We start from the raw sequence: 15,368 nt of genomic DNA on the forward strand, positions 1-15,368 counted from the left end.
CCAGTGACATATGAATACAAAACTTGTAGCCAGTTCCAATTAAGTTGCATACCTGATAAATAGTATACAATGATTTACGCCTTAACACAGACTCCTTTAAAGCATTAAGCAAAATATGAGCTGGCATTGGAATTGCAGGTTGAATTGAGCCTACATAATGAAGACAAAGATGAGTCAAAGCCTTGTAAGACTTGAAAGCTAGAACAGTGTTGCCAAACAATGCTAAAGGAAGTAAGGAACTACAATGTATGAGAACAACAATTAAAGAATTGAATAACTAAATGGAGCATTCTGGCACTGTTATACATTAATCACCTGTTTCATTTAGAACTACCTCTGAAGAAGCTAGATGCATAGCTCGTGCTCCCTAGATAACTTATGACAGAATGTCTATAGGTCTTTGGAGCTTGGTTCAATAGAAATTCTCTCCCATTTAACAATTCAGCTATAAAAATAAAATCCGGTTTATGTTTAAAATAAAAGGATTTAAGTGCAACTTTTTTAGAGGCAAAGCCCCGAATGTTCCAGAATAAAAATTTAATGTTTAAAATTTTGAATTGATTAATACAATAATATTTACATCACAAAATCCTATTTTAAAAGGTTGGAAAAAATTCATGCCAATATCAACAGTAAAAGTTTGGATAAGCTTGAAACAATTCAATATACTAATATTAAAGATTAATAAAAATGGTGCAAAATTTTTTTTAACAAAACTGAAAGTTATATGAAGAGAATAAACCGGATTGGTTGAGTCATTAGGACACATGTAATTTCTTTAGCCAAACTACCTAGAAGCTGCCACCAAGCAAAAGCAAACAGTTGAAAAATAAAAGTTGGTTCAGAGGCATGCTTCAAAGATGAAAATGCAACCAGCTGGATATTAAAAACTAGATATGAAATCTTCTAGAAAATAAGTGACACGTTAGTACTGAAAAATTTATTTAAAAACATCATAAACATAATCAAGTATCATCAACAATTATTTTGATTTAGATGCTTTAGATTTGGTCTTGGCAGCTGTAGGTTTAAACACTAGAACCAGTCTTTTTCTTATTATTCTTGCTCAAGAATGGCTGAAAATATGGTGTAATGGCTTCAGCCAACAAGGCTAAATCATGATGAACAAAATCATCCTCCAAAGGAGACATTCCTTCCAGCGAATTATTGGGAGACACTTGATCCGTATCCGGGCCATGAGGTGCAACCACATTAGTTGAAACTTCACCTAGCCGAACAACACCATTTTGCATCAGTCAACAATGTCTATTCTTTAAAAAATGTGGTGCATTCATGGAATGAACAATTCTAGATAGGCAGATAGCAGATATATGTCATTTTATACCTTAATCACAATGTCATTTCCAGATAAAACTGCTGCCAACATAGGGTTAAAAATATTGTGGAAAGGATAGTTCCATGACACAATGGCACCGATAACACCCAGAGGGTGAAATTCTACTCTGGCTCTTTTATGAAGCATTGCTCTTCCAGAGGATCTGTAAGTTTTTTATTTATCAAAAAAACAAAGTAATCACGAAAGTGAATTTAGAAAATTTGTAATTTTACCATAAAAAGTCAGTGTATAAAAAATGAAATGCCTCTCTTTTCTAAAATAATCAGCATAATGTATGATAAAATTATAAAATTTTACAATTTCGGTGCTAGAACCCAAAAAATAACACATTAAAAAAATAAAATAAACTGTGACAGAAAAAATATCTGTATAAATCTACTGCATTTTAGATCTAAATTCAAAGGGAAAAATAAGAAGAAGAAGAAGATTGAGTAAGGCACCTGATCAGGCTTTAGCCACTTCTCACCCTCTGATAGTAGCCAATTTATCTTCTCACATGTTGTCATTATTTCACTTAAAGAGGCATCTACCATTGTCTTTCCAGTATCACGTGAAGATATTATGGTAAAAAGCACATGGATTAGAATATACTCAAGAAAGTTACAATATTCTTATGCAAAATGTATAATTCATACATATTTTAGACTGATGAATGAAACAATATGATAACTAAAAACAAAAAGGATGCTTGTATGCTTCCCAGAATATATGATTTATTCAAAAACCATCACACACTCAGCCTTGAACTCCGGCAAGAACTCCCTCTCCACATTGGCAACAACCACGAGAGCCTCCGTCGCGGCCTTCCGCATTGACCAATCGTCGCTGCTCAGCGACACCACCAAGCAGGGATCCGGAGCTCCGTCGATTGCGGTGACGAGACACAGCGCCGCGCCAGCCTGCGCGTTCTGGTCCTGCTCCGTGAACAGCACCTCCGCCAACAGCTTCACGAACGAACCTAACGGCTGCTTGCTGACGTGGTGCAACAATGCCGCGACGAAACTCACGCACGCGGATCGCACCGACGAGTTCGCGTCTCGGAGCCGCCGCACGACGCAATCGGGCTTGAAGCCCTCGAGGTGGAGGATGGAGATGTCGGCGGTGGCAGCGTCGGGGGCGAGGCCGGAGGAGAGCATGAGGTTTAGGGTTTGGTGGATGGGGGAGAGGAGAGGGATTGGGAGTGGGAGTGGGAGGAGGCGGCTAGGTTTACGTCTGGAGTTTAAGGGGTAGTGAGCACTAAAATTAGGGTCCCATATCTACATCGGTCATAAGCAAAACCGATGTAGAATAACTCCCTGGATTTCATTTCTACATCGGTTACAGGAAAAACCGATGTAAATATGTTTGTATTTTCTATCTATTTACAAGTTTGCCACCGCGTTGAGCATTTACATCGGTTATTTTAGAACCGATGTAAATATGGCGATGTTAAATAGTATTTTTGTAGTAGTGTCATTGTATTTTCTTGACCATTGTATTTAGGTCATTAGATTAGGTTTTAAGGAGGAATTATTAAAATTGAGGATTGTAGACCCCTAAAATTGTCCGGGTCGGAAATAAGACTCGAAGACTCTCAAAGACCGAAGGAAAGTCAGCTGGAAGGACTCCTGGAAGACCCTGGAAGACCCTAGGATGATTATTCGTAGGTTTAGAAGTCTTAGAGTAGCTTAAAATAAGGATGTGAGAGGATTGAAGCTCAATACGGCCTCCTAGAAGTTCAGTACGGCCGTACTGAACAATTTGAACTACAATACGGCCGTACTGAAACCAATACGGCCATACTGAAGTTTTTGAACTTCAGTACGGCCGTACTGAAACCAGTACGGCCGTACTGAAGTTTTTGAACTTCAGTACGGCCGTACTGAATTCAATACGGCCGTACTGTAGTTCAAATCTTCAGTACGGGCCGTATTGATGTCAGAGGCCGTACTGCGCCTCACTCCTATATATAGGACGTCATTTGGACGTCATTCCACAGATTTCCACACATTGGGACACCTTTTGGACTCTCTTGTTGAGTAATTCTGGGGTTTTTGAGCAGTGTTCTGCCCTAGAAGTCTCTCCGAGAGCCGATCCGACGAAGTTCTTGAGTTCTGAGCATTTGTTTGAGGATTCGAACTAGTCGAAGGGAAATCTTTCTGATTTCCATAGTAAAAATTAATTTTTAGGGAAGGAGCGAGCAAGTGTGTAGTGGGAAGGAGTGCCAAAAAGCCTCCTATTATTTGAATATATAAAAGCACGCTTCCAAGGTTTCTTCTTCAAAATCCTTCCTTTTACTGCTTTCTGATTGTTGCATCGCATGTTTAAATTATTCATCATGTAGATATCTTGTTCATAGTCGTTTCTAATAAATAGGGGTAATTTAGTAATTTTACACTGTTATTCATAAAATAATCCATCATAGGGAACTCGAAAGGGGCGTTGTGGGGTGCTAACACCTTCCCCGCACGTAACCGATTCCCTTACCCAACTCTGGTTGTAATGGCCAAGGTTGATTTGCGAAAATCAATTGCCTTATCCCTTTTTCCAATGTTTTGAGTAAAACATTGGTGGCGACTCCAAGAACCCTTCTTTTTGCGAAAACCACTAGTCCATGGAGGGTCCCGCTTGGGATTAACATGGATTGGTGAATCATTTAATAAAATTGTTAGTTCGATGAGGTCTCAGTTTGAGAATAAGTCGTTCTAACAATCCATCATTTTTCAAAACTTAAAAAGAGTCCGACCATCGTCGCGAATGCCAATGTCCGTTTCGGCGGGTGGCGACAGATGGCGACTCCACTGGGGAAGCCTCGAGAGTCAGTCCCATTTAGTGATGGATTTTTTAAAAAATAATAGTTTAAAATTACTTCATTACCCCTCACTTGTATGATAACATGCTTTATCTATTTGGCTTTAATAACTGTTGTATGTTTAAATTCTCGCAATTGTTTGAAATACAAACTGCACACGAACCTTTGCACACAACAGTTCCCTCTATACCCGGGGGCATGAGTGGAAAGCCATAGGGAGTGGATGTTAGTACGGCCGGTTGTCGAATGGGTCTAGGTGCCCGTAGACCGTTGTCGGAAAACATCACTCAAGGTGATAACCATGAACTCGAGTCCGACAGTGCGTTGGAGCTTTCCATCGACTTACGACGAGAGGAATTGGGTCCCTATAATGGGGGCACCTTGGGGGCCTCAGACCAGTGAGAACAGTTAGAACCACCTTGAATATGCACTTTTCTGCAGGATACCCCTACCTCGTGATTCGCTCGTGACTGTTCGTGGATGAGTGAATTGTCTGTGCATTGTTTATGTGACATTGTTTGAGCATACATTGCATTCTTTAAACATACAACATTCTCCTTTTAAAAATAAGAATAAATAGGAATAAAAATCTTCCATTACATGGTGTTAACATCTACCTTCATCACATTCATATAGGTAGTTTCCCTTTTCACCCAAAAAATGCAAAAAAAAAAACAAAATACCCAAAGAAAAAAGAAAAATGATATTTATCCGAAACCAAGCAATATCATGCATCATCTTAGGGACATCCCGAAAACATGATAATGCTTAGTTGAATAAACACAATGCATGCATATTCAACGTCATCATCTCATATCATGCATTCTTATCAAAGATCATGGAGGGATCTAGGTTTGCATTTCATACATCCCTCCTAGTAATTCATTAATAACAGTAATAAAAAGAAAGGATTAAGCGATGCGTATGTTCAGAATGGATCGCACGCCATTTGTTATTAAATGCAAGCCAACAACCGCGCCAAGCGGTAATCAAGACAAACAAGGGGGAAGGCCCAACACCGTTAAGGATCACTACTCCAAGACCTTTCCCCTACGAATCAAATAAGGCTGTGCCGTGGATATACGACATCCATTCTTCTGCCGACAGCGATATCTCTAACATCGCTGGACTTGGGGGCATGACTAGGAGTGGCAGGATCTACACTCCCGAAGATCTTCACGATAAAGCTCCCAAGAATAAAGAAAAGGAAAAAGAAAAAGAGAAAACCGAGGAAAATAAAGAATCCGAGGAGGAGACTGATGAGCTGTTAAAATATATCCGACAGAGCGAGTACTCCATCATGGATCAACTTCATAAGACGCCAGCAAAGATTACTCTGTTGTCGTTGATCCTATGCTCCGAACCGCATCGGCAAGCTCTGTTGAAAGTCTTGAACGAGGCATATGTGTCGCACACTATCTCCCAAGACAAGTTTGAGGGGATTGTTAGTCACATCACGGCTAGTGATCACCTCACTTTCACCGATGAAGAAATCCCCGCTGAGGGACCGAACCACAACAAGCCCTTGCACATCTCTGTCAAGTGCAAGGAATATCACATCGCTAAAGTCTTGGTAGATAATGGATCTTCCTTGAATGTGATGCCAAAAAGAACGCTCGAGCAATTGGCAATCAAGGGAGTCCAAATGCGCCCGAGCAACATGATCGTTCGAGCTTTCGACGGTTCTAAAAGAGAAGTGGTGGGAGAGATCAATCTTCCAATCCAAATTGGACCCACCATCTTTAATGTCGAATTCCAAGTGATGGACATTACTCCCGCATACAGCTGTCTCCTCGGCCGACCTTGGATTCATGATGCGAAAGCTGTTCCCTCTACGCTCCACCAGAAAGTCAAATTCATAGTGGGTGACAAGCTGGTGACTGTACAAGCTGAAGATGACATACTCATCAGCAAGCCGTCTGCCATACCTTATGTGGATGCAGCAGAGGAAGCTCTAGAAACCGCCTTCCAAGCATTGGAGATTGCCAATGTTGAAACGTTTCCCCGAGAAATGAAGAAGGTAGCCCATATGCTCACCAAGAATGGATACTTGCCCGGACAAGGACTTGGCAAGGATTCCCAAGGGATTCCCGAGCTACCCATCATCAAGGATAATCCGGGGAAACAAGGGTTAGGATACAACCCTAATAAAGATCAAAGGACGAAGAGGAATCAAGATCCTTCTCGACGTTCTTTAAGCCAGATCTTTAGGAAGGCCGGTTCACAAGCGTCAAGGCCGGTCGTCGTCGTCAAGTGTTTTTCTCCTTCCGATAGGGATGTATAGACCTGATGACTATTAGAGATTACTCCTCGGGGACAGCCCGACCCCCGAGCCTCGATAGGGCACATGTTTCCATTATGATTATAATAAAATCGTTCTTTATTCTTTCTCATTGCTTCTCTTCTTGCTTATAATAAAATTCTAAACCACATTATTTTTAAACCCTGTTTGAATAAGCATGAATGAGGTTAAAATTGTCTTAATAACAATAAACCCGCATCATTTTTATGTGGAAGTGTGCGTGACAACTTGGAGCACCTTTCCTTGGCCTCGACAAGTGCCATCATGGATAAAAAAAGAAAATCCTAAAAACAAAAAGCTCGGCAGGAAACCCAAAAAGGGGGCTGCGCAAAAATAAGAGCAAAGAACCCGCTAGGAATCCCACAAAAGGGTGACCTAGGCAAAAATTAGGGTTGCAAAAATAAACAAAAACAAAGGTCCGCTAAGACGCCACAAAGGGGTATTTTAGGCAAAAATAAGGACTATCAAAAAGCAAAAGAAATCCATGATGGTACCATGAGCCGAATTCAAAAAGAAAGGTTCAAGGGAAGCTATCTAAGTTGTCAAATCACAACGTCAATAACAGGACTTTCTTAACTTCATAAGTGTTTAATCAAACAAAGCCTAAACACACGAGCCTACCTTGGCTAGCCATTCTTACAAAAACCGCTTTCAAAACAATAAATAATCCCCTCTAAAACACAAACTTTTGAACAAAAATATCTTTCCTTTCTTTTCTCTCTTGTCCCAAACGATTTTAGAATAATCTAGTGGAAACATGGAGATATAGTGGTCAATAGGAGGGTTGACACGTTTTCTAAAGGAAGGAAAGGATCACTTGGTTGATGACACCAATCTCGATATAACACGCATCATTCCTCGGTTACAGAAATCGGCAGCGCACAGCCCGTCTAGAGGAATGGCAAAATCCAAGCAAAGAAACGCATCGGTTAATTCTTTTGAAAAAATAAAATCAAATAGAATTAGATGCATCATACCGCATACATGCATACAGATGATAGGTGTACTGGAAGATCACTTATTCTCTGTTTATTGAAAAAAACCAAAAATCAAAAAAAATCAAACTTCAGAAAAAATAATGCGCCCGTACCATGTTCAGTACGCCCGTACTAAAATTAGGGTTATGAACAAATTTTTAACTCAATACAGGCGTACTGAAATGGATACAGCCGTATTGGCCTTTAATTGCACATTTAAAGACCTTATCATGAGGCAATCGCATAAAATAGAAAAATAGAAAAAATTGCTTGTGTATGACAGCAGTCAACAGAAAAAGCCAAAAAACGACAAAAAAGGCAAAAAATTCATAAAATCAACCGCATCATACAGAATAACTGAGCCTGGAGAGGCTTGCCGAAATAATACTCCCTCATCATACAGAATAACTGAGCCTGGAGAGGCTTGCCAAAATAATACTCCCCCATCGTACAGAATAACTGAGCCTGGAGAGGCTTGCCGAAATAATACTCCCTCATCATACAGAATAACTGAGCCTGGAGAGGCTTGCCGAAATAATACTCCCCCATCGTACAGAATAACTGAGCCTGGAGAGGCTTGCCGAAATAATACTCCCTCATCATACAGAATAACTGAGCCTGGAGAGGCTTGCCGAAATAATACTCCCCCATCGTACAGAATAACTGAGCCTGGAGAGGCTTGCCGAAATAATACTCCCTCATCATACAGAATAACTGAGCCTGGAGAGGCTTGCCGAAATAATACTCCCCAATCGTATAGAATAACTGAGCCTGGAGAGGCTTGCCGAAATAATACTCCCCAATTGTACAGAATAACTGAGCCTGGAGAGGCTTGCCGAAATAATACTCCCCAGAGACTTCTCAGTTCACACTCTTGGACCAAATCCCCAGTAAGATCTATCAAAGCAAGATCAGTAAGATCCCCCAATGGAAGCAATGATCATCCAAACGAAATATCCGAGTCAAAGGACTCAGACTTCCTCAGTGGAAGATAGCTTTCCAACTCGAGCGACGAGTGAAGCTAAGCCTGAAGAGGCTTTCTAAATAATACTCTGGGATACATAAGATCCTCAATCCCCATTCGCCTACTCAGAGGCACCCCTTCAAAAAAAAAAAAAATCAAAAACATCAAAAACATCAACAACCATTCCCCAAGCGGAATCCGGCACTCAGCCGAACACCAAACATCAAGATAATTCGCCTACTCAGAGGCACTCCTTCAAAAAAAAGAAAATCCGAAAAGATCAATAACCATTCCCCAAGCGGAATCCGGCACTCAGCCGAACACCAAACATCAAGATAATTCGCCTACTCAGAGGCACTCCTTCAAAAAGAGAAAATCCAAAAAAGATCAATAATCATTCCCCAAACAGAATTCGGCATTCAGCCAATCATTGAACGTCAAGATGATCCGCCTAACAGAAGAGGCTAATCAAAATTAACGACAGAATCCCCCAGCGGATAACAGCCTACACAGAGGCAACAAAACCAAGAAAATCAAAAAGAGTCACCCGAATAAGGATAACCGGGATACTCCACCAACGTCGAAAGGACGTCAGCCAATCATAAGGCATCGCTCACATCAGAAAGAGCATCTTTGTGTCTGCACCCCCAAAGAATCAGAAATTCCCCAGTGGGCACCAACTACGCAATGGAAAGTTGGGACACAAGAACCTATGAGTAACTGCACATCCCCTAGACGGGTCCCTGCGTTATCCAGCCCTCAGCGGCATCAAAATCAAAAACAACCGTCGAAGCAGCATCGTGGACTGTGGAGACAAAATCATCACAATAGAATCCCCCAGCGGATAACAGCCTACGTAGAGGCAATAAAACCAGAAAATCAAAAAGAGTCACCCGAATAAGGATAACCGGGATACTCCACCAACGTCGAAAGGACTTCAGCCAATCATAAGGCATCGCTCACCTCAAAAGGAGCATCTTTGTGTCTACACCCCCAAGGAATCAGAGATTCCCCAGTGGGCACTAACTACGCAATGGAAAGTTGGGACACAAGAACCTATGAGTAACTGCACATCCCCTAGACGAATCCCTGCGTTATCCAGCCCTCAGTGGCACAAAAATCAAAAACAATCGTCGAAGCAGCATCGTGGACTGTGGAGACAAAATCATCACAAATCCCTGGAGAGGGCAAACTCACACTGCCAACGTCGTCAGAAACACGGAGGCAGACCCTGGGGAGGGCAAACCGCAGACCCTGGAGAGGGCAAACTCACGCTACCAAAGTGACTAGAAACACGGAGGTATGCAACCCTGGGGAGGGCAAACCGCAGACCCTGGAGAGGGCAAACTCACGCTACCGAGGTTGTCAGAAACACCGAGGTATGCACAAGCCTGGAGAGGCGACGACTAATACTCAGCTACCCCGTCGTCAAAAACAACGGAGGTATGCAACTGTCAAGGTTGTCAGAAACACCGAGACAGAGCCTGGAGAGGCGGTACTCAGCTACCGAGGTTGTCAGAAACACCGAGGTATGCACGAGCCTGGAGAGGCGACGACTAATACTCAGCTACCCCGTCGTTAGAAACAACGGAGGTATGCAACTGTCAAGGTTGTCAGAAACACCAAGACAGAGCCTGGAGAGGCGGTACTCAGCTACCCCGTCGTCAGAAACAACGGAGGTATGCAACTGTCAATGTCGTCAGAAACACAGAGGCAGAGCCTGGAGAGGCGGTACTCAGCCACCAATGTCGTCAGAAACACGGAGGTGTGCAACTGCTAACGTCGTCAGAAACACAGAGGCAGAGCCTGGAGAGGCGGTACTCAGCTACCGAGGTTGTCAGAAACACCGAGGTATGCACGAGCCTGGAGAGGCGACGACTAATACTCAACCTGGAGAGGCTACTCAACAATTTTCCACCGGAAGACACTACAAGTCGGAAGGATGGCTTATTCCCCGAACAATTGGGTCAACTCCTTTACTTGTCAATCGGTACACCAAAAAGCCGTTTGACTAAGTAAAGGGGGGGCAGCTGTAGACCCCTAAAATTGTCCGGGTCGGAAATAAGACTCGAAGACTCTCAAAGACCGAAGGAAAGTCAGCCGGAAGGACTCCTGGAAGACCCTGGAAGACCCTAGGATGATTATTCGTAGGTTTAGAAGTCTTAGAGTAGCTTAAAATAAGGATGTGGGAGGATTGAAGCTCAATACGGCCTCCTAGAAGTTCAGTACGGCCGTACTGAACAATTTGAACTACAATACGGCCGTACTGAAACCAATACGGCCATACTGAAGTTTTTGAACTTCAGTACGGCCGTACTGAAACCAATACGGCCGTACTGAATTCAATACGGCCGTACTGTAGTTCAAATCTTCAGTACGGGTCGTATTGATGTCAGAGGCCGTACTGCACCTCACTCCTATATATAGGACATCATTTGGACGTCATTCCACAGATTTCCACACATTGGGATACCTTTTGGACTCTCTTGTTGAGTAATTCTGGGGTTTTTGAGCAGTGTTCTGCCCTAGAAGTCTCTCCGAGAGCCGATCCGACGAAGTTCTTGAGTTCTGAGCATTTTGCTTGAGGATTCAAACTAGTCGAAGGGAAATCTTTCTGATTTCCATAGTAAAAATTAATTTTTAGGGAAGGGGCGAGCAAGCGTGTAGTGGGAAGGAGTGCCAAAAAGCCTCCTATTATTTGAATATATAAAAGCACGCTTCAAAGGTTTCTTCTTCAAAATCCTTCCTTTTACTGCTTTCTGATTGTTGCATCGCATGTTTAAATTATTCATCATGTAGATATCTTGTTCATAGTCGTTTCTAATAAATAGGGGTAATTTAGTAATTTTACACTGTTATTCATAAAAAAATCCGTCATAGGGAACCCGAAAGGGGCGTTGTGGGGTGCTAACACCTTCCCCGCACGTAACCGACTCCCTTACCCAACTCTGGTTGTAATGGCCAAGGTTGATTTGCGAAAATCAATTGCCTTATCCCTTTTTCCAATGTTTTGAGTAAAACATTGGTGGCGACTCCAAGAACCCTTCTTTTTGCGAAAACCACTAGTCCATGGAGGGTCCCGCTTGGGATTAACATGGATTGGTGAATCATTTAATAAAATTGTTAGTTCGATGAGGTCTCAGTTTGAAAATAAGTCGTTCTAACAATCCATCATTTTTCAAAACTTAAAAAGAGTCCGACCATCGTCGCGAATGCCAATGTCCGTTTCGGCGGGTGGCGACAAGGATTAGGCAACATTAGGTTAAATTTGACTTGCATTTAAGTTGAATTTGGAGTCACATTGTTTGCGCCACCTTGGCTGAACAAGTGTGACACAAATTCAACCCTAAATGCTAATCAAATTCAACCTAAATGGACACTAAGCACCCATGTGACCGGACCTTGCATGTGAGTTAAGTTTTTGAATTCAAATTCAAATTTGAATTCAAAAACTTGGCGCCACATTAGGCTAGCACATTGGCGCCAAGTGTGAGCCATTTCCGGATGCTATATATGCTACCTCCTTAACCATTTGTACTACTTTTGATCATATATGAAATTTGTGAGCCCTTGGCCAAGTTTCTTCTCTCAAAAGTCTCCAACCTCTCACCTCAAAACCCTAGGATAGTTTCCTTCTTTCCTACCTTTTGAAGTGAGAATCCATTGATGCTTGAGCTTGGATGCTTCCATCCAAGGCTAGGCCTATTTCCTTCCGTGTTTCTTCTTCATTCAAGAGCTAATCCATTCGGTGATATTTCCTTGAAGATGATCCGTGCCTAGGAGGAGCTTGTTCATCCCTTCTTCTACTCACTTCCATCAAGAGGGATATCTCATCGTCTAAGTCCCACGTCTCCTCATCATAGCTTTCGTCAAATGCTTTTTCTGCTTTTAATGCTTTTGATGATGATGAAGTAGGTTTCTTCTTTTGCACACTCAATGCAATGGACTTCTATTTTTGTCCTGCTTCATCTTATTGTAGCTCCATCTCATGGACTTTGAGTAGTCCAACCAGTTCTTCCAGTGAGAGCTTTTCAAGATCCTTGGATGCTCTCAGAGTTGTGACTTGAGGTCTCCATTTCCTAGGTAGACTACGAAGTAATTTGTCAATATGATCAAAATTATAAGTCTTACCTAGAAAAGAGAGCTCATTAACAATAGTTTGAAATCTTCCAAACATAGTTTGGATAGATTTGTTTTCTTCCATCTCGAAGAGTTCATACTTACATACCAACAAGCTTAACTTGTTGCGTTTTAGCTCTAGAGATCCCTCATAGGTTATGGCTAGTGTATCCCACATTTGTTTGGCGCTCCTGAAGTTGTGTACTTTGGTATATTCTTCTTTGGTTAGAGCACACATGAGAGCGTTTCTGGCTTTGGAGTTTAGCATAAATCTTTGTTTTTGATTTTCATTTCAACGTCCCTTGGGTATCTCCCTGCCAGCATCATCATGTGGAATGTAGTCTCCCTGTTCTACTACCTCCCACATGTCTATATGACAAGCATCAAAGAATGCAATCATTCTTTGTCTCCATTAGTCGTAGTTGGTTCCTCTAAAGAGAGGTGAACGATTTACTGCATGTCTTTCATTTTCCATGACCGTTCCCCTACAGTGTTAGATGTTCAACCCTAGGGGTCAAGCTCTGATACCAATTGAAATTTAATGAAAACACACAGAAGAGAGGGTTGAATGTGTGAACGAAGGATTTTAAAACCGTTTTCGCAAACGTGCTTCTTTCCGTCTAAAAGTAAGGTTATAAATGCTTTGACGAAAATGCAATAGAAGCCTTGCGTCTAAAGATCTATCGTTTGTTCAAAAATGGTTTCTTGAATTCAACAAATATAACTTCATTTATATATGATTTAAAAATTAAGTAGTAGTAAACAAATTTTGTGTGATAGATCAATATAAGTAAAAACTATGTTTTTAACACAGATAACAATGCATAGAGTTTTTATAATGGTTCACTCGTTCTGAGCTACGTCCAGTCTCCTTCACTCGCTGACGCTAGTATTCTTAAACCACTTCTAGTTACCCAAGTATTCTCAACCACTCCTAGTTTGTCAACTTCACTTGCTGACGCTAGTATTCTTAAACCACTTCTTGTTACCCAAGTATTCTTTTGCTAGCCTCTTCAGTCTTTACAGACGATAGTTGTTTTGAGTGTGTTTGTAACTCTCACAGAGAGAATGAAATGGTTTCAACACTCACTAAGGTTTTCAACCCTAGTTTTACAAGAATGTGTTTAGAGTGTGTATGTAACTCTCACAGAGAGGATAAAATGATTTCTACACTCACGAAGAATTGTCGCCACCGGCCCGAAACGGGCTTTCGGCATTCGCGAAGGATGGTTGGACTCTTTTATTTGTTTAAAAATATGGATTGCTAGAATGACTTATTCTCAAACTGAGACCTTGTCAAACGAGCAATTTTATTAAAAGGCTCACCAATCCATGTTAATCCCAAGCAGGACCCTCCATGGATTAGTGGTTTTCATAAAAAGGATGGGTTCATGGAGTCGCCACCAATGTTTTACTCAAAACATTGGAAAAAGAAGTTTAAGGCAATCGATTCAAAAATCGACTTCGACCATGACAACCAGAGTCGGGTAAGGGAGTCGGTTACGCGTGGGGAAGGTGTTAGCACCCCACAGCGCCCCTTTCGGGTTCCCTATGACAGATTATTTCTAAGAATAATAGTGCAAAATTACTAAATTACCCCTATTTATTCTAAACAATTATAACTTAACTATCTACATGATGACAGTTAAATATACACACAGAAAGCAGTAAAAGGAAGGTTTTAAGAAGAAACCTTTGAAGCGTGCTTTTATATTCAAGTAAAACTAGGAAGCTTTTTGGCGTTCCCTTGCTCTACAAGCCCGCTCGCTCCCTCCTAGAAAATTTTAACTATGGAAATCCGGAGGATTTCCCTTCGACTCAGTTCGAGACTCAAGCAAAAAGCTCAGAACTCGAGAACTTTGTCGGATCAACTCTCCGAGTGATTTCTAGGCAGAGCACTGCTAAAAAAAAAACCAGAATACTCAAGAAGAGGGTTAAAACTCAGTGTCAAAGTGTAGAATGACGTCCAATTGACGTCATATTTATAGGGATGAGGCGCAATACGGCCTCTGGGGGTCAATACGGTCCGTATTGAAGTTTTGAACTACAATACGGCCGTATTGAATTCAGTACGGCCGTATTGAAGTTCAAAAAACCTCAATACGGCCGTATTGAGTTCAGTGCAGCCGTATTGAAGTTCAGTGCAGCCGTATTGAGTTCAGTGCAGCCGTATTGAAGTTCAGAAACTTCAATACGGCCGTATTGAGTTCAGTGCGGCCGTATTGTAGTTTAAAATGTTCAATACGGCCGTACTGAACTTTTGGGAGGCCGTATTGGGCTTCATTCCCTCCACTTTCTTATTTTTTGCTACTCTAAGACCTCTAAACCTACAGATTGTCATCCCACGGTCTTCTAAGAGTCCCTTTTGCTGACTTTCCTTTGATCTTCGAGAGTCTTCGAGTCTTATTTCCGACCCGGACAATTTTAGGGGTCTACAGCTGCCCCCCTTTACTTAGTCAAACGGCCTTTTAGTGTACCGGTTGATAAGTAAAGGAGTTGACCCAATTGTCCGGGGAATAAGGCCATCTTTCCGACTTGTAGTGTCTTCCGGTGGAAAATTGCTGAGTAGCCTCTCCAGGTTTTGCTTCGCTCGTTGATGTATGGAAAACCGCAAGTGTACGGTTGTCGTCAAGTAATAAATATCGAATCACAGGGACTACGTGTTTGACCTAGAATTACTAGTATTTTAATTTGAATTTTAAAACAGATTGAATTTTTGTTTTGAGATGATAAGATCAGATTTGATGGTAAAAGAGATAGTAATGCAATTAATGAATAAGACAAAACTTTAAGATAAGATAAGGAGATTTCCGGGAATCTAGGGTTCGCACAAAGAGTTCCAACAATATTGAATTATT

General features: G+C 41.6%; 1 protein-coding gene across 1 annotated transcript; it reads right to left on the reverse strand.

The window, feature by feature from the left end:
* Window positions 1-918: 918 nt before the first annotated feature.
* Window positions 919-2,837, reverse strand: LOC114915164 (TORTIFOLIA1-like protein 3). Its single transcript, XM_083059472.1, has 4 exons — window positions 2,083-2,837; window positions 1,798-1,893; window positions 1,346-1,499; window positions 919-1,228 (listed from the first exon to the last, which is right to left on the reverse strand). Exons 1-3 carry the CDS (start codon window positions 2,491-2,493, stop codon window positions 1,473-1,475), a joined length of 534 nt encoding a protein of 177 aa, XP_082915598.1. The 5' UTR covers window positions 2,494-2,837; the 3' UTR covers window positions 919-1,228; window positions 1,346-1,472.
* Window positions 2,838-15,368: the final 12,531 nt, after the last annotated feature.

Source organism: Cajanus cajan, chromosome 7, assembly GCF_000230855.2.
Source record: "Cajanus cajan strain Asha chromosome 7, NIPB_CcT2T_4, whole genome shotgun sequence".
Classification (NCBI taxonomy): Eukaryota; Viridiplantae; Streptophyta; class Magnoliopsida; order Fabales; family Fabaceae; genus Cajanus; species Cajanus cajan.

Coding starts and splice junctions, on each gene's coding strand:
- LOC114915164 (XM_083059472.1), bottom strand. CDS start 2,493: ATGCTCTCCTCCGGCCTCGCCCCCGACGCTGCCACCGCCGACATCTCC. Junction 1,894..2,082: donor TCAAGGCTGAGTGTGTGATG/GTTTTTGAATAA, acceptor GATACTGGAAAG/ACAATGGTAGATGCCTCTTT. Junction 1,500..1,797: donor AGTGGCTAAAGCCTGATCAG/GTGCCTTACTCA, acceptor AAAAACTTACAG/ATCCTCTGGAAGAGCAATGC.